At 37.9% G+C, this 25,153-nt stretch overlaps 3 protein-coding genes and 1 long non-coding RNA gene across 6 annotated transcripts in view; 2 read left to right on the forward strand and 2 right to left on the reverse strand.

Annotated features, from left to right (window-relative positions):
- Positions 1-16: 16 nt before the first annotated feature.
- Positions 17-1,575, reverse strand: LOC131318637 (uncharacterized protein At5g39865). The gene has a single exon (XM_058348544.1). The coding sequence runs from the start codon at positions 1,448-1,450 to the stop codon at positions 257-259; it is 1,194 nt and encodes a 397-aa protein (XP_058204527.1). The 5' UTR covers positions 1,451-1,575; the 3' UTR covers positions 17-256.
- Positions 1,576-4,744: 3,169 nt separating this feature from the next.
- On the forward strand, positions 4,745-16,730 carry LOC131318649 (putative disease resistance protein RGA4). Of its 3 annotated transcripts, none has more exons than XM_058348566.1 (3): positions 4,745-5,041; positions 12,299-12,418; positions 16,319-16,730. In XM_058348566.1, exons 1-3 carry the CDS (start codon positions 4,745-4,747, stop codon positions 16,643-16,645), a joined length of 744 nt encoding a protein of 247 aa, XP_058204549.1. In that variant the 3' UTR covers positions 16,646-16,730. The 3 variants fall into 3 exon arrangements, with proteins under 3 accessions (XP_058204549.1, XP_058204550.1, XP_058204548.1); XM_058348567.1 differs by having other exon boundaries at positions 12,314-12,418; XM_058348565.1 differs by lacking the exons at positions 12,299-12,418; positions 16,319-16,730 and adding an exon at positions 6,854-7,869 and having other exon boundaries at positions 4,905-5,041.
- Positions 5,041-25,153, forward strand: part of LOC131318648 (disease resistance protein RGA2-like) — a 31,285-nt gene continuing 11,172 nt past the window's right edge. Inside the window, exon 1 of the mRNA XM_058348564.1 lies at positions 5,041-5,274. The gene's annotated coding sequence lies outside the window, so the exon portion shown is untranslated. The remainder of the gene's footprint in view (positions 5,275-25,153) is intronic.
- Positions 21,902-23,446, reverse strand: LOC131318651 (uncharacterized). Its single transcript, XR_009197764.1, has 3 exons — positions 23,247-23,446; positions 22,644-22,727; positions 21,902-21,986 (listed from the first exon to the last, which is right to left on the reverse strand). It is a non-coding gene; the product is annotated as an uncharacterized LOC131318651 (long non-coding RNA).

Consider the following 25,153-nt stretch of genomic DNA (forward strand, 5'->3'; position numbering starts at 1 on the left):
AATAAACAGACAGAGCTAACAAACATGTGAAAGCTTCACCATTGTCCACACTAATCTGGAACGATCGAACGATATTACTTATTTCCAAGTTCGTTCAAAGAAACAATGAACAAGAATAACCAAGAGCTAGATCATATACAGATCAAATAAGTTTAGAACAACATCCTAAAATAACAAGGAGATTCACCACTTACTACAAGTTTCCCATGAAATTTCTCATGGAATGTGCAAGTGTGGTCAACAAGCACAGCATTCTTCAAGAGCAGCAACTGGGGCATCGAATCAATCCATTCTCATTACAGTCTGTGCATCTCCTCAATTTCCCTTCCTCTTCCTCAAACACCTTCCTACTGCCATTGCAATTGGGGCACGGCATAAACCTCACATCCCCACAGCTCTCACAAGCATAACCCAAATCCCTAACCGGAAAACCGTCCAAAATCTTCCCCAATTCGCCACACTCATGAAGTTGCTTAATCTCATCCACACCCCCAATATACTTCCCTCCAATAAAAACTCGCGGTAAACTCATTGCTTTCCCTCCCAACACACTCTGCAACTCCTTTCTATACGCCGAGTCCATCGATATATCCCTTTCGTCGACACACACCCTAAACCCCCTAAAAATCATCCTAACATCGCAACAATCTTCGTAAGTCCTACGAATCCCGCGCAAACTAGTATAATACAATACAACTCTATCTTCAGTACCCGTTAAACACAATTGATGACTAGACGATAAAGAGACCTTACTAATCGGTTCCGGCTTCCTATCCCTGAACCCTAATGACTTCGTGGTCAATGCCCGCCTGTAACTCGAAACCACATTGGCATCCATTTTCGCCAGCAACGACTCCTCCGACAAATGCTTCCACAACGGCTTCGAATCGTTACTACTAATCTCTTCCACCACTTCGAAACAACCTATCGATCCAAATGCGTTCGCTGGTCCATTCTTAACAGACCCAACAACACCATCCACGGATTGAGAATCTTGGAGGATCGAGGAACCGGGTTTGTGAACGAATTCGAAGTCGAATTCGTCGAGGCCTTCCATGAGCTCCCAAGTGTTGATGACGGAGTCGGGAGATGAGGGGTCCATCATCTCTTTCTCTCTAGGGTTTTGGTTTTTTTCTAGGGTTAGGGTTTTGTCGCTGTTGGGATTAGAGATCGGGATGTAAGAAGGGTCGACGAGGAGGAGAGAACCGTAGGTGGTGGAGGTGAGAGAGACGAGGTGGGCGGAGTCGCCCTTGCGGAGAGGGGGGTGGTGGACGAGAGGGGTGGGGAGAGAGAGAGTGCGGGGGATTGGGGTAGGAGAGAGAGAGTACCAGGAGGAGGAGTGAGAAGGTGAAGATAAATTTGAGGAGGAGGGTGGTGGTAGTTGTGGGGGTTGTTCTTGGGTGGTGGGTGGGGTGGAGAGGGTGTGGGAACGAGAAGCAGAGCAGCCCATTTTTTGTAGTTTGGATTAGGTAAGGCACGGCCAAATTTGATCTCTCTCTCTCTCTCTCTCTCTCTCTCTCTAGAAAGCCCTTTTTATCTCTGATTCTCTCTCTCTCTCTCTCTCTCTCTCTCTCTCTCTCTATATATATATATATATATATATATATATATCCTTGAGTTTTGCTTTCTGAGTATTTTGTGTTGCATCCACAGAGAGAGAGCGAGGGGGGGCCCTCTTGGTGGGGATTGATAAGAACTTTTCGATGCTGTAATAGCATCTCCAATTTAATATTTTATTTAAAAGTATTAAAATATTTTATTTTATTTATAAAGTGATTTTAGAGAAAATTATTATTCATATTTATTCTAACTACAAATTTTTTATTTATTCATAAAGCAATTTGAGAAAAAATCCTCTATATTTTCTTTCATTCTCTAAATATGAAGGATCAAAATTTCATCTTCTTAAATAGAGGAAGCTTTAGAGGATGGATTGAAAAAATTTCATACTCTCAAATGAAAAAATAAAGCATGAGTTGGAGATGCTCTAACGGGAGGAGAGAGAGAACTTTTCGAAGCTTTAACGGAGAGAGAGAGTTGGTTGGAAGGTGGACATCAGTGAGAGCTGGAACGCAGGGACGCGGTATAGCTGTGAGTTGATGATGACCTTGGGTTAGTTGTTGGGCGCTGCTATTCGCAGCCCTCTATTTACTCACATAACCCGTTAAAAATTTTCAATTATACTCGACAGTTAGTTACCGAAATTGAGATATATTTTCAGCGTCCAATTACCGAAATATAATATTTTTTTCAACAGATGTTTACCGAAAATGCATGTTCGGCAGTTGTTTACCGAAAGTTAAACATATTTTCGACATGTAGTTACCGAAATATAATCTTGTTTTCAACAGCAATTTACCGAAATGTTATTTATGATTTTCAACAATCATTTACCGAAATTTAGAGGGCTACGGGAGTAAATAGAGAGCTGCGAATAGCGGCGCCCTAGTTGTTAGGGTAAATTTCACTCGCACCCCCTCTGTTCTGTTCAAACCACTCTGCATGCCCGTTTACTCTCTGAAATCACACAACGCACCCCCTCTACAAGCACGTGCAACACTCAACTCCACTCCACCAGTTATTTGCCTTTTAGCTAAGAGCATCTCCGGCATTTACTCAAATTTTCACTCCAATTATTCAAATGTGAGTAAAAGATTCATTTTTAGGAAGCACTTCAATAGACAAAATCTACTCACAAATTTGAATCAAAGCTTTATTAATAGCATGATTTACAATATTTCAATAAAAGTTTGACTCTCCCTTGATTTGAGTAAAGATTTGTGTAAAACTCATTTGGCTAAAAAAAAATTGACAAGGGCTTGAAATGCTCTAACGAACGGAGAATATTGAGATTATAAAAATAAAAAAATAAATCATCACCTACCCCTTGTACATATACTCTCAAATAGAGAATTTAAATACTCCTATTTTATTTTAAAAAGCAATTTTAGAGGATATTACTATTCACCTATAAATGAATCATACACCTCTAATTCCATCTCTATTTCGTTCGAAACTCAATAATTTTTCATTTTTCCAACAAAATTAAATGTTTTCTCATAATAAATCCAACATGTGTCTTGTTTCAAAGATAATGTTGGGACCATTTAATAATTTAATTTTGTAAAATATAAGTGTATAGAGTAAAATTTATATGCATTTAGAGATTAAAATCTTCTCTCAAAATAGCGGATCATCCTCTCAACTAGAGAAGAGTTTTATAGGATGGATTGAAGCACCTCCATACTCTCAAATAGCAATACAAAAGGTGGATTGGAGATGCTTTTACGGCCCCCCACGACTCTACCACCATCGACCACCAACACCACCTCTTACCCCAACCCCACTGCCGGCTTTGGGCTAAGGCCCAAGAGGCGTGGGCCTTAAGCCCCCAAAAATATCAAAAAATTAGGGCCCCTACTTATTTTTAAGACCTAGTATATATGTATTGTTTTGGGGCCTAATTTTGAACACAGGAAGACATTTTACATTTAAGGCCCAATGGCCCAGAAAAATGAAACACATAATGCAGGAAAAAAAAAAGAAAAAAAAACAAAAAGGAGGATAAAAGGTCACGGATCGCCAAAATCCCTTGGGCCCTTTAAAATTATTCAGTGTGGTAGGTGCATGGATGCATATTTTTTTCTCCTTAAGCACTACTACTCTAGTACTTCCCATTACAAACAAATACTATATCGGAATCAAAATTATTTAGTGTGATTGACTTTTTATTTGATTTTCGTTTACAATTATTAAGGGCCTCACTTTTGAAGATCGTCTTAGGCCTTCAAAATCTCAGAGCCGGCCCTGCCCAACCCCTCTTCTAATTTGCACTTCGGGTGAGTTCACGCTATTTGTGTAGACGGTATTTTTGTTATTTTAGTCCAAAAATATCCACTATTTAGGACTAGTTCATTTCTCTTTTAACTTTGATTATTGTTCACCTCATGTTGACTATTCAGTTTTGTTTGGCCGTGGGCCTGAGTTTTGTTTTTTGGATGCCCCTTTGCACCTGTAATTTGTAATCAGTTTGTTTAAATAAAAACTTTAATTACCCGGGAAAAAAAGAATGAAGAAAATTGGCCTCTTTCTCTTGTTTGGTTCCAGAAAGAAAATGAAAGGAAATTAAGGGAGAAAAAGACTTTCTCTTGTTTGGTTCCAAAAGAAAAATGAATATCAATCAAAACAGAGCATTGCTCCATTTTCGAATATGCCAACCACACACACAAACGATCATACACATACTCACATGTTTTGTGGCTCCGACACATTGCCACTCTCGTTATAGGATTAGGGGTTCCTGTTGTGTGCTAATACATTACAGGAGCGTAATGCGCTTCATTGTGTGCTTAATTGAAACTTTGTGATCATGATCTAAACCTTTCAAGTTATATATATAAAGGTTGTTGAACACTATATGCGTAATGGTCAAGTTAAACAGATATTTTGAAATTCCCATTAACAAGATAGATTTAACGTACAATATATTTTTGGGATTATAATGACCATCCATTTTCGTGTGGCTAATAGAAGCTATTTTTGGGATTATCCAATGTTGAATGCACAAAACTAGAAAGAAAACGCTCCACGTAACCAATCTTTCACCTTACAAGTAGAACGCAAAGTAGACTTCCAAGTCAAGGGCAGTTTCCTTGTGCTTTTCCCATGAAATTATTTGAAGGCAGAGCATATCTCAATTGTCTTTGCCTAGTTACCTTCCACATCCCTTGTAGCCAGGGAAAAAATGGCGGCAGAAAAAATTCTATCAACTATTGCAGCAAATGTTTTGTCGAGTTTGGGGTCTTATGCAATTCAACACATTGGTTTACCATGGGGTGTCAAAGGGGAGCTGAGAAAGATGGAGAACAATATCTTCACCATCAATAATGTTCTTCTAGATGCAGAAGAGCAGCAGTTGAGAAACCGTACCGTGAAAGAATGGCTAGAAAGGCTCAAGCTCATACTTTACGATGCTGAGGACTTGTTGGATGAGGTTGCAACTGAGACCAAGAGAAGGCAAGTGGAAAGCTTGATGAGAAAGGTACACCACTTCTTTACAAGCTCAAATCCACTTGTATTTCGATATGTCGTGGGTCGTAAGATAAGGGATATTGGCAAGAGGTTTGATGAAAATGTTTTGCAGATGAATGCTTTTAAGTTTGTTGTGAAACTTGTAGAAAGGCCGATTCAGATCAATAGAAGGGAAGAAACCTCCTCCTTTGTGAATACTCTGACGGTTATTGGAAGAGATGCTGACAAAGAAAAATTAGTAAGGTTGTTATTGTCCTCTGGTGATGAGGACAATGTTGCCATCATTCCCATTAGGCCTGTCAATGGACCGGATCCGATCCGGATCCGATCCGAAAAATCCGATCCGGATCCGGATCCGAATCCGATAACATCGATCCGATAATCCGATAATCCGGATCCGGTAATTCAATACGGATCCGGGTCGGATCCGGATCGGATCGGATTAAATCCGTTATCAATCCGAATCCGAACTTTATTTTTTTTTAAAATTTTAATTTTTTTTAAAAAAATAGTAAAATTTTTATTTTGAAAAAAAAAATGTTTAAGAAGTTGTATTTTTATTTTTATTTTTTATTTTAAATTTTTTAAATTTTTTTTCCGAAAATAATTTTTTTTTGAAAAAAAAAATTGTATTTTTTTGAAAAAAATATTTTTTTTTGGCTAAAATTTTTGAAGTAAAAAAAGTTTCCGGATCGGATTCGGATTTTCGGATCGGATCCGGATTTTTCGGATTCGGATCCGGATTTTCACTATCGGATTTGAGTCTTATCGGATCCGGATCGGATTGTGTCTTATCGGATTCGGATCCGGATCCGGATCTGTCGGATCCGGATCGGATCCGGCCCATTGACAGGCCTAATTCCCATAGTGGGAATGGGAGGTTTGGGGAAGACCACACTTGCACAATTGGTATACAATGACGATAGGATTCAGAAACATTTCACTAAAAGATTGTGGGTTTGTATCTCTAATGACTTTGATGTCAGAAGAATCCTAATTCAGTTATTGCAAGCAGGTGGTTCCAGTGGGGACACTAGTTATAGTAACGAAGAATTTGAGCAGTTGCAAAACCGAGTTAGAATTCTATTACGCAAAGATAAGTTTATCCTTTTTCTGGACGACGTTTGGAATGAGGACCGTGTAGAGTGGAGAAAATTGGAGGATTTGTTGATAACACAAGCCAAAGGAAGTAGAATTGTTGTAACCACACGCAGTAAGATGGTTGCTTCAATTGTCAGAACCAGCACTGTTGATCCATATGAACTTAGAGGTCTTTCTAACAATGAATGCTTGGATATATTGGTGAAGTGGGCATTTAAAGAAGGGGATGAAAGTAAGAATCCGAACCTAGTCAACATCGCTAGAGAAATAGTGAAAAAGTGTGGAGGTGTACCTCTTGCAGCGAGGACCTTAGGGGCATTTTTGTTTTCAAAAACAAATGAACGGGATTGGTTGTTCGTGAGGGACAATGAGATGTGGGCTATTGTACAAAAGAAGAATGATATCTTACCGATATTGAAGTTGAGTTATGACCAAATGCCGTCATATTTGAAACACTGCTTTGCATATTGTTCATTGTTTGAGAAAGATGAAATCATTTATGGAACAAAGTTGATTTATGCATGGATGGCCCTAGGGTTTGTCCAATGTGTAGACACAAAAGATGAATTAGAAGATATAGGAGAAGGATATATTCTCGAGCTTGTAAGGAGGTCCTTTCTTGAACGAGATGATACAAGAATGCGCTCTTTAAATCCAGTTGAAGGAGGGAAGGCATACAAAATGCATGATCTTGTTCATGACCTTGCACAATATGTGGCAGGTAATGAATTCTTGACTTTTAAAGGGGCTATTACCGAGGCAATTCCTGAGACGGTTCGGCACGTATCATTTGATTTGAATACAAATTGTTCGTTTGCAAGACCTTTGATGGAAGCCGAGAAGTTGCGGACGATAGTCTACCCAAGCAATAGATGGCGCAGGTTTAGATCACCTGTTGAACCAGCAATCGCAAGTTTTAGAAGCTTACGTGTACTAGAAGGACTTGGCTTGCCAGAAAATATAGGGAAATTGAAGTTGTTAAGGTACATAAGCACAAATGCATCAGCCGATCTCCCAAACTCGCTTTGCATGCTATTAAACTTGCAGTACTTGGATCTCACGGAGTCATGTGTGTCTCGATTGCCTGAAGATTTCTGGAAACTAATTAGCCTGCGGTTTTTGGGCTTGAAGACAACATTGACGCGTCTGCCAAAAGATGGAATCGGTAGGTTAACTTCTCTCCGGACGTTGTACTTTTACGAGTGTGACAATTTGGAGTCTTTGGGTGAAGGGATAAAACATCTCTCTTGCCTTCGGGATTTGGCCTTAAAGAATTGTGATAAGCTGGTTTCATTGCCAGCTGGCTTTAGGCACCTCACTTCCCTCGAGCGTTTGGAAATTGGTTGGTGTGAAAGCCTTAATTTATCGGAGGATGATGTTTTAAAGGGGCTTATAAGTCTTGAGAAATTGCAATTAAAGCATCTCCCGCGGTTGGTTAGTTTGCCCAAGGGGCTTCTGGATTCTGTTGCTGCACTCACTCATTTGGAAATTGGAGGCTGTGAGAACTTAACTTCACCATCAGAGTCCGTCCTCCCAAATCTCCTATCACTTCAATCACTTACAATAAGGTTTTGTGAAAAGGTTGCGTCCCTGCCAGAAGGGATGCAACGCCTCACTAAGCTACAGGATTTGGATATTACCGGGTGCAGTCTCAACACCGGGAGATATAGTGAAGGAGGAGAGTATTGGCCGAAGATCGCGAACGTACCTAATATTAAACGTCATTATTGATCACAGGTATATTATCTGAGTTCTTTGTAATCCTGCGCCATATACCGACAAGATTTTGCACGCTCATAGATTTATGGTTTTCAGTTTGGAGAGCAAAAAGATTTGGCGTAATGCTCTCTCTCTCTCACATACACAGACACATTAATGCTGAGAGCATCTCTAGCCTTTACTCAAAATTTTGCTCAAATTTGAGTTAAATGTTTCATTTGGTATCAATCACTCCAATAGACAAACTCTAATCAGAGCAAAATTTGAGTAAAAGGTTGGTCTAATTGTAGAGTGTGAGAGGAAAACAAGCTTTCATTAATGGTATAATTTTTACTCAATTGAGTAAAAATTGAGTAAAAAGTTCATTAATGGCGTTCCTTCATAATTTGATTCTGAGTTTGTTAAAAGGGTAAGGCTTGGAGATGCTCCAATGCAATTCTATTTGGTGTTAACTGGTTTGTAATACCTAAAAAGGGCAAACCCAATGCACGAGACTCCTGCCATTGCGAAGTCAGGGAAGGGTTGATATACGCAGCTTTACCCCCACAAGCGGAGAGGCTGTTTCCGTGACGCAAGCCCGTGACCTCCTGGTCAGAGCATCCACAGTGGTATAATCAAAACCAAAAGGTTGCTATGGTTTGTAACATTTGCTAAAAAAAGAGCTCGCATTGGAATAACCGAACTTAGTAATCTCTTAACAACTCTTTAAATTTTGGCCATTGGATAATCAAAACTAGCAATCTTTTGCCAATAATCAATTTAGTTGTCTCCACATTTTTTCAATCAAATACATCATCATTACACAAAAACCTCCACTGTTTTTTTTTTTTAAATTTTTTCCCGAAAACTATTTTTTTTTTAAAATCAAAGTTTCAAAAAACTAATTTTCTTTTTCTAATAACCTATTTTTATTAATTTGAAAACTATTTTAAAAAATCTGTTTTCTAGTACGTCACAATTTCTAAATTTTTATAAATTGAAAGGGTAATGTGGCAAGTTTTGGTTATTCAATTTTGATTGTACTATTGTAGACCTCTACAGTGCTAAGCTTAGCAACCCCTTAAATAGATAACCAAAAGATAATGTGACAACTTTTGATTATCCACTTTTGATTATTCAACTGTGGATGCTCTCACAATGGAGCAACTTCTCCTATTATTTTATATTTACAACACTTGAGTTTGAGGTCTTTTGAGGAACAAATATATATGAAGTAGCTGTATAATAAGACTAGTGAAATTCCTATTGTTACGGCCTAACATTTTTTTTATTTAATTAATTTTACGAGCCACTTCTTAATTGGGTGTTGTGGTCGGATTCTAATTATTTATTTACGTGCACTATGGGCATAGTTGTTATTATTATAGTTTTGAGGGTATAAGTTTAATCAATTTTAGTAATTAGTTTAGTATCGTAATTAGATACTCTATTTTATTCGTACATTGTATTTAGGGGAAACGTGTGTGAATGTGTAGTGTTATTAACTTACGAGCGATGATATATAAACATACATACATAAATACGGTGTTAGGGTTATTTTTTGGAGAACATTGAGAAGAGTTCTGATTGTTTGAGAGCAGCCGTCAAACTTCAAAGAAGGGTTTTACTGGGGTTCTTTCAAGGTAATAATATACTCTCATCTCTCTCGTTTCTGTCATCCACCTCTTCTCATAGCAATAGGATGCATGGACTGATATTGGGTAAATTAATTAATTTGTATTTTGTGGAGAGAGAGAGAGAGAGAGAGAGAGAGAGAGATGAGTGTGCATGTGCTGTTGTGGTTCTTATACAGTAAGTGGATCCGAGTGTGCGGTGGTGCTTTGGGGGTGCGGGGTGATGATGTGCACATGCTGCCATGTTTGTGTGAGTGAGTTGGCACGTTGCTTTGATTTGGTGTTGTTGGGAGTTGGTGGTGTCGGAGATTAGAGAAGTAATGATATAATTCTTCATGTAGCAAGAGAGTTAAATGGGTGAGGTCGTGTGCTTATACAACTGATGTGTAGACTAAATAGTTGTGCTTGGGAGTTTGGGAATGGAGAACACTGTTAGTGAGTGAGTGAGTTAGCTTTAGGATTAGTTAATTGTAATTTTACATTAGTCGTAATTGCTTCAGTTAGTGATAATATTACTATATGATTCTTTGTTCAGGTTAGCTCGTTTTGCGCAATTTGAGTTGCATTACTTTTTGGCTCAAGTGAGTGGTTAAGCATGTTACGTATTTTCAAATTTTCCCGTGTCCCTTAAATTATTGTTTAGAAAATTTTATGATTAGAATTGGAAACCCGTAACTGTTTATTTGGTTACTTAAACCGGCATGCGGTAAAACATTTGGTGAAATTCTTTATTATTCTGATAATCTTTTTGGTGAGAACTTTGTGAATATTGTTAGGAACGTATTTTGGAAAGTCGAGGGAAATTAATCCTCACGTATCCTCAACGGCTTTCTTTTGCTGGATCGTTCTTGTGGAAAAGTTCCACGGGCTACCTACTCGTGGTAACTCTAAGATACGATATTGGATTCAATTATGAGACATTTATTCACTGGCATTTGGTTCTATCGATATTGATTGTGGTTCCCCATTGTTGTTGGAGATTGGTTTGTGATCACCATTGAGATTTATTGGTAAATGATTTATGGCTTTATTTGTTGGTTTGATGCATACCTTTGCATGCCAAAATATGTTAACTGTACATGATAATCTATTTTTAGCCATGTTTTAGAACTGTATTATTATACATGCTTTACTACTCACTGAGCTCGTCAGCTGACGGATTTATTCCAACTTATTTTTCAGGCAAATTGGAAAGTTAGGCAAGAACTCTAGTGGCATCTTGGGAATTTCATTTGTTGACCTCCTTAGGGTGTCTCATCCTTTTATTTTAATAATCGCTTCCGCATTTGAAACATTTGTCAAATAATAGATTCTTTTTTATTATTGTTGGATCACTGGATGTTGGTTGGTTTATGAGATGTTTGTGCCTCATGCTTTTTGTTAAACTTAAATGGTTGAAGTTGTTTTTAATAAAAAAAAAAAAAGTGGTTGGCTGTTTAGTAGTTCTTTGATTTGGAATTTAATTAAATTTCTTTTTAGGCCGCATGTTCTACGAGTTTTGGTCTTGTGGTTCATGACCGGTCACTTCTCGTTTTGGGGTGTGACACCTATTCTGCTACCAACCCAATAATCAAGCAATAATATGAACGAAGAATAAATGATGGACACCGGATATACGTGAAAAATTCCAAACGGGTAAAAACCACGGGAAGGAATCAAACACTATAAAACATTGTATAGTTACAAGCAGTCTTATCCTATGATTTGAATCCTCACAATTGCCCTAAGACCTACTTGCCGAATCCACGTTCACTACATCCAGTATTTGATTGTCGTTGCCTCGAATCCTCAAGCCTTCCAAAAACCTTCGAAAATCCACCGAAGTACAAAACTCTGAATATGTTGAGATAAAAAAGACGTGAGCACCTCTGGGAGTTTGAATGATGCTTCAATCGTCCGCCAAACGGATTGCCACTCCCAGATTCAAGCTAGACATGCTTCTCGTTTTTGAAAACCCAAGGCTGCTCAATGTTTTGAGTCTTTTGACTACTGTATTTCGTTCGTCATCACTCGCTGAAAAGAGAAAGCCAATATTTATTGATTCATCTCTTGACCGAAGACCCACGTTTCTTTTTTCTTTTCCCGCTGCTGCTGCATTTTTTCGTTACCCAAGCAGCCAATGAAAGACTGCTATATATAGTAGGGATAACAAAATAAAACTCTCTCTTGTTTTTGACTGATGACTAAACCATCCAGCAGCTTTCGATTGATTGCCGACTTATATAGCGATTGATCGGGTTGCATTGATCTTTCTTCACAGTATGATTATTGTCTTTTTTCTCACTCATTCTCAATTACAAATATATGACTTCTTCCACTTTATTCGTATACAGACCCGCTACAGTTAAAAAATATAAAAAGAATTTACAACTCAATAAATAATGGGATACAAGGAAAAATGTGTTTTGTCAATGGAATTGACAACCAAAAATAATGCCGCTTTTTGGAGCTAACTAGAATCCTTCATAGCAAGGATTCTCTAGATATATAAGGATCCCAAATAAAATTTCTCTTTCCTACTTCCTATAGACTTTCCCCTTTAATTTCACAAGCCCCTTTCTAGCTAAAGCTCTCACATTTTGGCGGAAGTTGATTTTCAAACCTCTTCATTTGAAATACACATCTACCAAAACACGAACCTTTAATATGAAGAAAATAATAAACATAGATACGATGGGACATAATATTCTGCTTACACTTAAAATACAAAACAACACTAATGCATCATGTGAACACCGTTATAATTGGTGATCACCTTTGCTGATCAAAATCTACGCATTAATTTAGTTTTTGGTTCATCTACTTTCCTAATTTGGCTGTCCTTTTACACATAGTCCTATTTTTCACAGGTTGCCGATATGAATTGCTCGCTATCTTATGTCTGTTCTGCCCTCCCTTTATTTGTAGTGGAGCTTGAGTCCTCTGGCTTCCTTGCGCTTGGTGTTGTGTTGGTGCTCGCTGTAGACACCCTATTTTGGACTGTCCAGACCAACTTATTTACGGTCTTTTGATTCCCCAATGATGATTATGGTCAAGAACACCCCGAGGTTGATGGAGTGTTTGAGCTCTAAGCGTCCTGAACCTCGTTCAAACCTTCGTCAAGCCCTGCCCAGACCCTTCAAGCCAGAACCAAATGGCCTCAGCAAAACTATACTTGCTTACGCCAGTATTATGCAGGCGTGTGCCGGTCAACTGCCACGTGTCAGTCATCGATCGTTGACTCAGTTCTCACCAGCGCACGCGGGTAAATCTTCGGTGTACGCTAGTCAAACCCGGTCAAATATCACTATTCAACCATGTGCTTGAGACTTTTGTGGCCACCCTGACATAGGCTACAGTTTCCCTGATGATTATACTCTGCAGAGACGTTCCCCTCTCTCTCCTACATCCCCCATCACCTAGTCCCATGCATTTAATGCATGGGAGGCTCCCTCCTTTACTAAACCAGCCCTCAACTAGCTGGTTACTGGCCCTCTCTCAGCCTCTCTTTGCCTATAAATACCCCCCTTGCATTTATATGCAAGGGGTTCACAAGGTTACCCTCTTTAAGAGCTTTAAAGCCTTCATTTGCCTTTTGTTAGTCTCTTTGCTTCCTCTCTCTCCCTTCATTGAAAGAGAAAGCAAGCAGCCCCCTTCCCCCTCTCTATATACCACCCACACTCATATACTCATCATCCATCTCCCAAAAGATCAAGTTCAAAGTTCAAGTCTCCTGTCAACCTCCCAAAACCAAAGGTATACCACCTTTGCGGCCCTTTCTGTTCTGAGCCCCGAGGGGAGCTAGTGAGGCCCAGGATGGTAATCAATACCAGGCCTGGCCTCAAGCTGGCAAAATATTGACAGCCGTATGAGATGAACAATGGCGCACGCCAGTACGAACAAGCCGTACGCCGGTAATGGCTGTATGTGCACCACTGGCGTGGGGATCATTGATCGTCAATCTTTCAGTTTTCTTCCATCTTATCACCTTTATGCATGCTAAGAACCAGTTTATTGCTTTTTGTATCATAGAATTGTATAGTTACTTATCTGTTATTTCTGCTTTAAAAGGTCTCTGGGATCCTTCTGGTCATAATCCAGAGCCCAGACCATGCAAAGCCAAGCACAGACCAAGTTGTGTAACTGGCGTACGGGGTCTCTGGGCCAGCGTACGACAGTTCCAAAGAAGTCCAGTGGCTGGCCCTTGCATGTTAACTAGTTCCGGCCTCTATCTACTTCCCCACACTGTTTATGGGGCGTTCTATTCATTTCGTTGCTCTAAAAGTCATCTCTGCTGCCTGTAACTATATTTATTCTGCCATATTAACTGCGTGGTTTGTCCTGGGTGTGCACTGGTCCTTCCAAAGTCCAGAGGGTTGAGAAACAGGAGCTGTGAGTTTAGATTTACCGGCGCACGCCAATATACCGGTGGCACACGCAAATCGTCTCTGCATGTAGTGACCTGGCCAGTGCATACAACTTCCTCTTGCGTGCCTCATTCTGGGACAGCGTATTCCAGTTTATTTAAAATGCTCACAGGTGCTTGTTCTCAATCTATTATACTTGTTTAGATCAATCATACGTCATACATTGTCACATAAATGCAATTTGTTACAGTTTTAATCCCCTTTAACTGCTCCCCCGCCCTAATTGGCTAAAGAAAGTGATTAATGAGAGAAAAATGCAAATATTTTACAAAATACCCGAGTAGAGACCGATCTTCGGATTGGGCAAGAGGGGGTGCCATAAATGTAATACCCCTAATCTTTAATTATGTTTTAAATTAATTATGTGATGTGTTTTGGACTTAATTAGCTAGCTAAATGAAATTGGAGCATAAGTTGGCATGTGGCATGCATACACTCAATAATTTTTCCTAACCTAGCAAAACAAAACAAGTCCTCTACGTCCTTTTTCTTTGTTCTTATCAAAACGTAGAGAGAGAGAGAGAGAGAGAGAGAGGGAGAAAAACAGAAACGGCAGGAGGAAGAAAAAAAGGAGAAAAAGAAGGGAAAATTTGGGGAAACCTAGGGTTGATCTTGGTTGACTTTGATTGAAGTTCCAACTTGGTAAATCATGTTCTTCACACTTGAATTTATATTTCTTGACTTGAATATCATGCTTTACTTGCTGAATTCGTGCTCTAGATGTTTGGTTTAAGTTGAATTGGAGTTTTGGGGTTGAACTCTTAAAAAACTCAAGAACCTAACTTGAAATTCCTTGGATTGGATGTTTAAAATTGTTTTGGTGCATGAATTTGATGTTTTTGGAGTAACCCTTCTATATTTATGAGATTGAGCATGATTATTGAGGTTTTGATGTGAGTTAGAAGTAGTTTGGATGGGTTTAATGGTTGAAAATCGCATGAGGAACAGGCTGCGTTTTTCTGGAAAAATCTGCAGAATTGAAATCTTGAATCTGTCCTGATTTTGGGGAATTTTTTTGAGGCAGTTCCTAAACTCCAAAAATTATGAAATTTTTATTGAGAGTTCCTCTATGAGTCCTTTATCTATGGTAAAAATTTCGGGATCTGAATCAAATTATTAAATTCTGTAGAAATTCGTAACCTCGCAGCGCGCAGTTTCGGACTGTGCTGTCTGCACAGACACTTGTTGGGGAAACGGTCATAATTTTGAGCTCAGGCGATGAAATTGCGATCCGATTTCTGATTTTGAAACTAGATTCATAGACCTAAAAAAATGCATGAAGATTGTATCTTAATTATTTCCGTGCAAAGTCAGTTTTTGCGTTAAAGTTTATGGAACTGCAGTTTCTGAGATTATTTTCTTGGGCTAGCTATCTAATCTCATATTCTTACCATAGGACCTTATGTTCATTAAAAATAGGCTTGCTTGACATCCTCTAATCATGTTTTGTTGCCTAATTGTCTTAGAGGTTCGGGTAACACGTGGATACGAGGTGAGTGATTAATACCCAAAACACATGGGTTGTTATAAGCTTTACGCTTCAATGATGTTTTATAATTTAATATGAACTCCATGGAATATCAATGGAAGGTGGACATGTTTTATATCTATTAATGGCATCCTCCCACGTCCCAGCTTGCTAGGGGACACGTGCTAAAAGGCTAGCAAGACATGGCTAATAAATTGGATAACGAAAGACGTCTTAACTTATCCACTACCGGGGACGCCTGGTAGACATGAAATGAATAGAGGATGTGCATTACTATGCTATGTTGTTATGAGAAATGATTTCGTTTTTAAATGGTTTTATCATTGTCCATGGAAAGCATGTGAATTGCGTATTAATCATTCATACGAGCTTTGGCTTATGAATTTTCCCACCTTTCAGGCAACGGGACGTAGAGTGGAGGCATATAGCTTTCTTTTGGACGTGCTATGTAGATATGGACTTGTAGATAGCTCTTGGTAAACACTTTTTTTGACATGTAAACGTGCACAGCTCTGGGTGGTTTGCAATGTAGAGATCCTTGTAAAGACTTCTACTTTTGGCATATGTAATAAAATGGGGTTTTGCTTCCGCTATTCATACTTGTGTCCCTTTTAGTCATTTGCTAATAAGATGTCTAACTTTGAAATGGCCTTAGTGATTGAATCACTGGCGCTTTGTTGTGACTAGAGCCTTTAGGGGCGGGCTAGGGTCGTGACAATAAAACCCTTCCCCTCTCGTAACCTGGCTCCCGAACCTCAGATATCAAAGGTGACGACGGACCAGTCTACGCCTTTTTCAAAATCAAACAACGTAGCAAAACGTTTCAAGTTCGGTTCCTTGGGTATTTCATTGCTAAAACCCGAGTGGCGACTCTGAATCGAAACGTTTCGTCACGCTTTTCCAAAAGGGCGCACCTGATTTTTAAAACGAAATTGAAAATTTTGGGACGTGTGCCCACACTCGTGTGCTGGGTGACCGTATTGCAGTTCTGTGTTTTCCATTCTCATGATAGTTGGTCGATTCGTTTGGTGGTACATGCACCAAGTCTTAAGTCCCATTTAATTGGGATCAGCTACTTGATTTTTTTCTCCAATGTCCCAGCCCAAGGCATCATGTTCCGTAATACTCCAAAATGCCTAGGGCCTTCTATTGTGACATGTTTAATACCTGTTCTACAAGATAGCAGTTGTTGTTTTTTTGCTTTGTTTTGTGGACGTACTTATTTGTTTGGTGGACTATCTGTAATGCAACGCTTATATGTGCTCTCATTTTCTCTGTATGAGTGATCCTATGGAATTGGTTATTTCGCTTTGTTTGGTGAACTACGGATTATAATACTCTTATGTAATTGAATTGGTTATTTCGCTTTTATTTTCTTTGAATGAATTGCTCATATTTTGCTGAAGGGCCCATGATCTGCTGTGAATGGACCCTTCAGAAGCGTGGTTCTCTTTGGGAACTATTCCATTAACTTGCCAAGTTACGTTTGATTTTGTTGGTTAGCTTTGTGTTGTTAACTTTGCTTCGGAAAATAAATTTGCAGGTTGTGCGTGCTCGAATCATGTAGTTTAGTTTATGTTCTCGATTGTGGTTTCATTTCGTGTTTATTTTGTTATTCTGGTCATATAACTTTCCTTGTGCAATAAAAGCAAATAAATTTAGCTTATTTCCCTCTGTTTTCTTTCAATCTTTTACTTGTTCATCGCAATCCACCTAGTGAATTCATGCTCCCAACAAATCATCTTAAGATTCAACGACGTATTGGGATTACAAGCATAGACTTTTATCGACGCGAGCTAAAACTTATATTAATTCCTGCTATGTGTTTTGCTTAGGAATACTAAAATGATAAAAGCGAAAAATTGAGGATATTTTGGTGAATATTTGTACCGTAAAATGTAGGTTGTCTCCGTAATTTACCAGAAAAATATTATACGAGTCTGTCAAGTGTCAACTGAAACTCTCAAGTTCTCGACTACTAAAGCTCTTCTAATGTTTTATCAAGTAGTGGGTATGCTCAATGGTTGAGCTTGTTCAGCTCCTCCCGCCCCAGAATAGACGTAGTAATTGGCCATGCCAGAAAACCATTTTGTTTGCAAGAAACTACAACAAAACATGCTTTTAATAGCATGCAAAAAACGCTATAGTAGGTAATAGATAGCGTTCCGGAGAACGCCTTATTAGCCCATGCAATTAAAAGTCTTTAACTTTCTATAGCATTCATTGCCTGCTGTTAAAAACTTTCTATAGCGTTCATTGCCCGCTGTTAAAAAACTTTCTATAGCGTCCATTGCCCGCTGTTGTATTTTGTATTTGATAACGTTTTTTTGCCTATTATCTTATTTCTTTTTACAGCATGCAATGAATGCTATTAAAAAATAAACAATACTCCCTCCGTCCCTTTTTTTGTGTCCAGTATTTCATTTTTGGCTGTCCCTTAATAAGTGTCCATTTTGTAAAGTTAGGGAGGTAAAAATTGGTGTATTGTCTATTTTGTCCCTAAAAGTAAATTTTATTTTGAAAAGTTAGTGAGTAAAAGTGTAATGATGATGGGTAAGTAGGGAAAGTGGAGGAAAAAGTTGATGTGAAAGGTGTAATGATGATGTCTTTTTAATAAGTTGGAGTTACGAAGCAGGACACTTAAAAAGAGACGGATGGAGTAGCTTTTTCTGAACGTTATGTTATCTTAGCCAATTTTAGCTTCTTCTTTTTTTTTTAAATGCTACAAATGCCAATATACTAGCATTTTCATACAGAAAATCTACATTCCATTCAACACTAAAGTACATCCAAACGCGATACAATTTCAATGTAAGATAAATAATTCAATCGAATTCATTACAATAGCTTGAAGAATAATTTTCCAGCACAAACTACATTTAAGAGTCAGACTAATTACACTATAAAAAAACACTAATGTAATCTCTCTTTCCAGAAAATGTAATCCTAAACTAGGCAGCCATCTCATTCAAGTACCCCAATTCTTCGCCCATGGAGATGTTCTTTATTTGAAGCTTACTTTTTTGCCAAGTTTATACCCTTTTGCTCCCAACGGCGAACACATAACCTATAAATATAGAACTATTCAAAGTAACCCAACAAATATAGTAAAAATTATTAACGAGAAAAACAACTTTAAAGCAACATAATGTTGGCAGTTAGAAAAAGAAGAATATGATGGATAATTGTCAGCAAGAATCAAGAACAATCTTAGAAGTAGCCATACCATGACAAATTGGCGAACGACATATACCAATCCGTGCACGATTGTGGAACATAACTATTCATGTGAGAAAACTATGTAAAAAGCTAGAACTTTAACCACACGTATTTAACTACCAGCCGAGCCACTTAGCTATTCAAACACATACATTATTGATCAATGGTGGCAGACAATGAGCATAGTGCTCCTGCAAAAGATAAATGACACCGGTATCACTAATCATCCCCATTAACCAAATGGATTAGAGTTTTGTGCGAGTGTCGACATACATACAGTGGGCGAGAGCAGTTCACATTAATCTATTGGGATATAGTCATTCACGATCATCAATGTATCCACATTACACTAGTACCCTCTAAGTTGCATTTGAACTACCAATTTATCAAGGAATTTTCTTATCAATTAAGGTTTAGCAGAAAAATGGAAAGTGGATGAACTTATGACAAAACAAAGAAAAGGGATAATAGCTAGGTATAATAATAGTAGAGCATTCATAGGAATCTCCACTAAACCACTCATAACTCAAAGCTATCAAAAGTATAATTTGTTCATTTTGTTATAGTGTTTGCAAAATATATGGTAGAGAAAGACACTGAAAGAACAAGGGAAAGAAAGGTAAAAGAGACTGGCGCCCAAAATTTGGTTGAACGCTATGGGAGAAAGAGTTTTTCTTCTACTTATCCCCGTGTCTCTTTGCAATTTCAGCACACTTCAGCAACAACTAAGGCTGTGTGAGCTAAGAAAATTGGCTCACGCATGATTGATGGCTAGTATAATTTTCGCACCAATTTCTTTTGGTGTTATTGCAGCAGTGAAAAATATAGAATAGCAAGTGTCCCTCCTAAGTCTTATTTGTGTCCCAAAGCCTAGTGAATTTTTTCACTTGTGTACGTAATTATATACCTTTATGAGTGTTAATTAATCTCCCTAGAACTAGATTCTAAGTGTCTGTTTCTCAACACATGCTCTATGATCCAATGTCCCAAATTATTTCAGTAACAACTTTAGAGAATATACCTCATTATTTCAGTAACAACTTTAGAGAATATACATCCTCATTATTTCAGTAACTTCTCATTGTGTAGAGAATTCACCAAGTAGTTTCTATTCCGGCAATTAGAAACCTAAAAGCAAGATTCACTCAGATGCAAGAATATTAAATTATCGCTCCATATCAAATGCTAAAATATATAATTGTTTACCGAGGGACAAACAAAGGGTGTAGCTGGTGTTTCTTCATTATTGCCAGATTGTGAACCTAAAATGTTCAAAAAAAAATTAAAAACAAACAAACAAAACATTAGTCTAAGTTGTCCGCATAAAACACAAATAAAAAAGGAGCCATGGCCTTGCAATCTTTTGAGCAACATGTGTGTACAAACAAAAGTAAGCAGCCAAGTCATCTGCAGGGAACAAATGTAGCAATACATATGTTTAAGCTTATACAAAGTTACAACTGCTGATAACTTTGTGTAGTTTAGGCAACCTTAGTATAATGGAGTTTCTACATCTTCTAATGATTTTCCGAACTACTCGTCTCTCCTTTCTTGAAGTGGTTCAACATGCTCTCTTCCTGATATGAAGTGGTTCAATTGTTCTCCATTCAAACTAAAATGCAAAGTGAACACTAGTTTAGTGGGCACAGCAATATCATTCATTACATACAAAAGACAAAATTTTCTTGCATAGTAGTATCCGTATCCTATCGTATTTCTGTCCTGTATCGGCATCCATGCTTCAGAGCAAGCCGCTTATTGCTGGAAATCCCAGAAATGCAGCAGAAGATAATTTTGCTTCCTATTTTGTTTATAAAGATCTCCAATTTCACTGATGAATCTAGTGTTGAAGTGGATACTACCAGCGAAAGAAGTGGATACAACTCTTGGTTGAGGTGTGACTATTCGTGAGTTGCCCCAACCAGGGGGACCATTGTGGGCAGATACATGGATTTAAACTAATCTAGTTTCTACTTATTGAACATTGCTATCTCGAACTCTTTCGGCTTTGGCTGACACAACTCAGCGGTTGTTTTTGCTACCTTTGCACCATAAGAGGGGAAAGAGAGGGAAAGAGCACAGTTTGCACATCAAACGGCTGAGAGTAATTTCAGTGGGAGGCTCAAAAAATCTTCTTGGTCCCTAATATCAGCCGAGAGAGACTGACTTGATGAGAGGTGAGGCCAACTGCCCCACAAAGAAGACTAATCTCAACAATGATAACAAAACAGTATATAGTGAAAAAAAAACAATTGCACTGCTAGGCTTTGGGATTTCATCTTCCTTTTGGGGTGTTTTTGTTGGTTAGTGACAACATGGACCACAATGGTTAAGATAATGGTATTATTTCGACAAATATGTAGCCAGTAACTAACATTGAATGCTCTAAAACATTGCATTTCAGTAGTTCATCTCAATATCAAGCAAACTAACCCATTTTCAGCATTTAACGTCAAACTTCGAGACTTAAGTCTATAGTTCTAGCTCTCTTTACAATTTTAGCAGTCAGCTCATTTCAGTTCAGCAACTATGGTATATTAAGCAACAAATATCATATTCCAGCTCTTTATCTTAACAAAAATACTATTTTCCAGCACTCAATAGCAAATTCACTTCCTACATGTAATTCATAGTTCGGGATTGCAGTATCAGCACACCACAACAACAAATATGAATTGAATAAATTTGACTTAGTCTATTGAGGTCAGAGTATCCAACCTTGACATAAACAAATGAAAAAAAAAAAAACCTGAAGTCTATCCTTCCTATACACCTCAATCACCCACAAAGTTGCATAAATCTAAATTTTCAACATAACCATGCAAACACAAAACTCCAATGAACCTCGTTCTTGACACTACATTTGCAATTGTAACTATTTTCTGGTCTTTCATGAAGAATGTTAGACCGGGCCAACAAAAACTTCGCGTAAAGAATGCAAATCTACTGTAATGAATGTCAGAATAAAGAATGCAATTCTGTACAAGGCTCCTACCTATAAAGAGTAATAGTATGAGAGACCTAGTAGGTAGGACACGTTAGCCCTACTTTTTCTTCATATGGAGATGCTGAACCAAACCCCAAACTAGTATAGACTAATATTTGAAGTTTGCATAATGACAATTTGCATCGCTAAATTATTTCACAAATGTAATCTTAAATAATGCTACTAACCTCCCTACAGCTAAATTCAAAGTGCTCGTTTCTCAACACATGTCCACTACAACCCAATATCCCAAATTGATCTGTTCTAGACTTGCATAGGTGGGAAAGAGGAAGGGAACATCAAGGTCCATCACCAAAGGCATAATAAACAGATACAACAGCGTAGTATACCTGCCGGCTCTCATGATTTCCTCTTAGAATAGTAATTCGTTGGGGATAGCGCACTTTCAGGCCCACTAGAAGCTGAACACATGAACTGATCAAATATCAGAACAGTTACACCACATTAAACAGTAGGATGCGAATTCAATTGAAAAAGTTTCCTAAGTAACTCTCACTCAGAAACACAGAGATCATTATTTGTTCTTATCTGTAACGCAGCCTATTAATTTCCCAGGTCGGGCAGTAAGCCTATCACAATTGCTATCCTCACGATATGTAGGAAAAGAAAGAATCATGCACTTACCGTTACGGTTTCAACTGAATAATAGCCACGATACGACCATATGAAGGGACAATAAGAAAGCATTACCTAAGACCCTTACTACTCAAAACATACCATATAAGAGTAAAGAAAAAGCTTGATCAAGTGTTTATGCAATTATACTAAACTTGTTCATAAAAGCTTGATCAAAAGCAAATGAAGTAAATGAGGATGTGAGATAGCCACACGTACTTTTTATCATTTCTCAAATTTTCTCCTCAAGAACAAAGAATGCGGCTGTCTCATATCCTCATAATGTTGGGCCTAACATGCATCCTCTTGAGTTACAATGGAGATGGAATTAGCGCCATTTTCAAAATTTCCAAGCTTAATTAAACCACTCAAAGATTAAGCATTATCAAAAGTATCTATGTTGAAACATCTATGGCAACAGAGTGCTTGTACAAGAATAATACCTTCCCTCCAATTCGAAAAAGCTCAGCAAGATCATGGAATTGCCCATGAATATCACCAATATTTGGTACAGGGGTTTTGACGGGCTACATGGAGAAGGGAAAAATAAAAAACTACTTAGAATGGACATAAAGTGAGCCCGTATGTAAACTCACATGTTATAGACCTTTAAAATGCAGATGCAGACACCAAAACAAAGCCCCCCTAACCAGCCCCCCTCAAACCCCAAAAGTAAAACAGAGAAAATGGGAGATACAAAGAATAATTGAAGCGAACCCCACTAACCTGCCTTAAACTATTTTTGAAGCTATTTTCGAAATCAAGGGTTTCACTATTTTTGAAGCTTGGCTTCTGAAACTCGGTCCCTATTGAGTTGATTTGAAGGCTGTTGGACTTGATTCGAGCCTATTCGCGTCCTAATCTTCTTGTTTTCAGTACGAAATCAAGTGGGTCACATAGTTTAAACCCTAGATATAGTCCTACCAGGTTTTCCGAGATCTAATCTGCTCGTGACAAGGGTTTTCGAAAGTAGATCTACTCCTACCACACAGTCGGGTGTGAGACCTGTTTGGACCAGATTTTTGCAAAATAAAGAAAGAACAAACCTTTGAGTGGAACATAGAACGAAATCAGGACGAAGTCTTGATTGGGCGGCCCTTCTGGATGTGCTTCATGAGGTCGGTCGAGAATCCCGCTATCTTGTTGCGAAGGAGCTTCGACGGGATAATGGCCACTTCCTCGAGGATCTTTTTGGGGGCTTGATATATATCTTCAAGGTCGGCTACACTGGGGTCTTCCGACTTCATTGCGGAGAGAGAGAGAGAGAGAGAGAGAGAGAGAGAGAGGGAGAGAGAGAGAGAGAGAGAGAGAGAGAGAGAGAGAGAGAGAGAGAGAGAGAGAGAGAGAGAGAGAGAGAGAGAGAGAGAGAGAGAGAGAGAGAGAGAGAGAGTTTTGAAGGAGATTACTAATCGCCCCCCTCCGTGTCAGGCCCCCCTCCTGACACGGCTCCCCTTTTCCCCTTTTACCCCTACCCCTCTCTCTCTCTCTCACTGCACCCCCTCTCTCTCTTTCTCTCTTTTTTTGTAAAATTTTAAATACTAATAATTTTTTTTCACGTATTTTTTTAATAAATTATATATTTTTGAAATCTACTCAACGAAACCTATCAAACGAGCCTAATATTGATAGTGTAATAATGTAAAACGAAAAAATTACTCACTCCGTCCCATTTTTATTGTCCATTTTCGTTTTTCGTGCCGTTCTTTCAACGCTTATATCTCCCAATCTATAATGTTTTTTATAATTTTGAAAACTTTGTATTATAGATCTAATCAAGAACTATCAAACAAGATCCATATTGCATATTTTTTGAGATTCATATTGGAAGATATAAGCGTTGAAAGAACGTCACGAAAAACGAAAATGGACAATAAAAATGGGACGGAGGGAGTATATTTTTGTGATAGTTTAATATTAAGAGGGCGTTCGGCTAATTAAGCCATTTGGCTTATTTTTTTGTATTTATTCAAATTTTTTTTTGCATTTGTTAGTTTATAATCAATTTTTTGAGAATTATTGCTTCGTCATGATGAGAGGAATCTAAAAAGTAAAAAATTACGATCCAAACCTAATTTTTTTGAATAAAGACAAAAATAAGCCAATAAGCCAATTTTTTCGTCTTTATTTAAAAAAATGAATTTTGATTGTAATTTTTTACTTTTTAGATTCCTCTTGTTATGAAAAAGCAATAATCCCCAAAAAATTGACCAAAAACTAACAAATGCGAAAAAAATTTGAACAAAGACATTAAAATAAAATAAAAAATTTGCTTCTAACCATCGGCACCAGAGGATCATTGGATGGATTTTATAATGTTGGGACTTGTCCGCATCAAGGTACAACGTTGTACTACATACATTCAATATGATTGGCTTCGAGTTGTCTCACTCACTTGCCGTTGAGCTACCATCCAGTTCCATTCGCAGCGCGCAAACATATAACTATTGGCTATGTTAATGGAAATCACTTCGTGCAAGTTTTCCTATATCCTTATTATCCTCCTGTACCACCCATTTTCATATGATGGAGGCGAAATGCATCAAATGAAGCACACGGTTGGACTCATCCTTATGAAGCACGCATCCAATTGTGGTATGAAGTAATGCGGATAGAACCGCCGGGACGAAAAAAACAAAAGACAAAAAATAAAAATAAAGAGATATTATACTGTGCCCAAAAAATCATTTAATTTAAACACATTATTTCATATTCAATATTAGACTTGTTTGATAGGTTTCGTTGAATAGATTTCAAATATATAAAATTTATTTAAAAAAATACGTGATTTCAACATCTTCGAACAGTTTATATATTAAAAAGTATGGTTAAAAAATTAAGTGTTTCAAATTTCAATCCGTTTGAACTGGTGGAAAGATTTTATTTTTCTGATCATTTTATCCTAAATAGTCATAATTAAATTTTGACTCTAGAACTCTCGTTGATTAACCCTAAG

The sequence above is a fragment of the Rhododendron vialii genome, chromosome 3a (assembly GCF_030253575.1).
Source record: "Rhododendron vialii isolate Sample 1 chromosome 3a, ASM3025357v1".
Taxonomy (NCBI): domain Eukaryota; kingdom Viridiplantae; phylum Streptophyta; class Magnoliopsida; order Ericales; family Ericaceae; genus Rhododendron; species Rhododendron vialii.

Bases quoted from the DNA above. Each gene is read 5' to 3' on its own strand.
- LOC131318637 (XM_058348544.1), bottom strand. From the start codon at position 1,450: ATGGGCTGCTCTGCTTCTCGTTCCCACACCCTCTCCACCCCACCCACC.
- LOC131318649 (XM_058348565.1), top strand. From the start codon at position 6,961: ATGGAAGCCGAGAAGTTGCGGACGATAGTCTACCCAAGCAATAGATGG.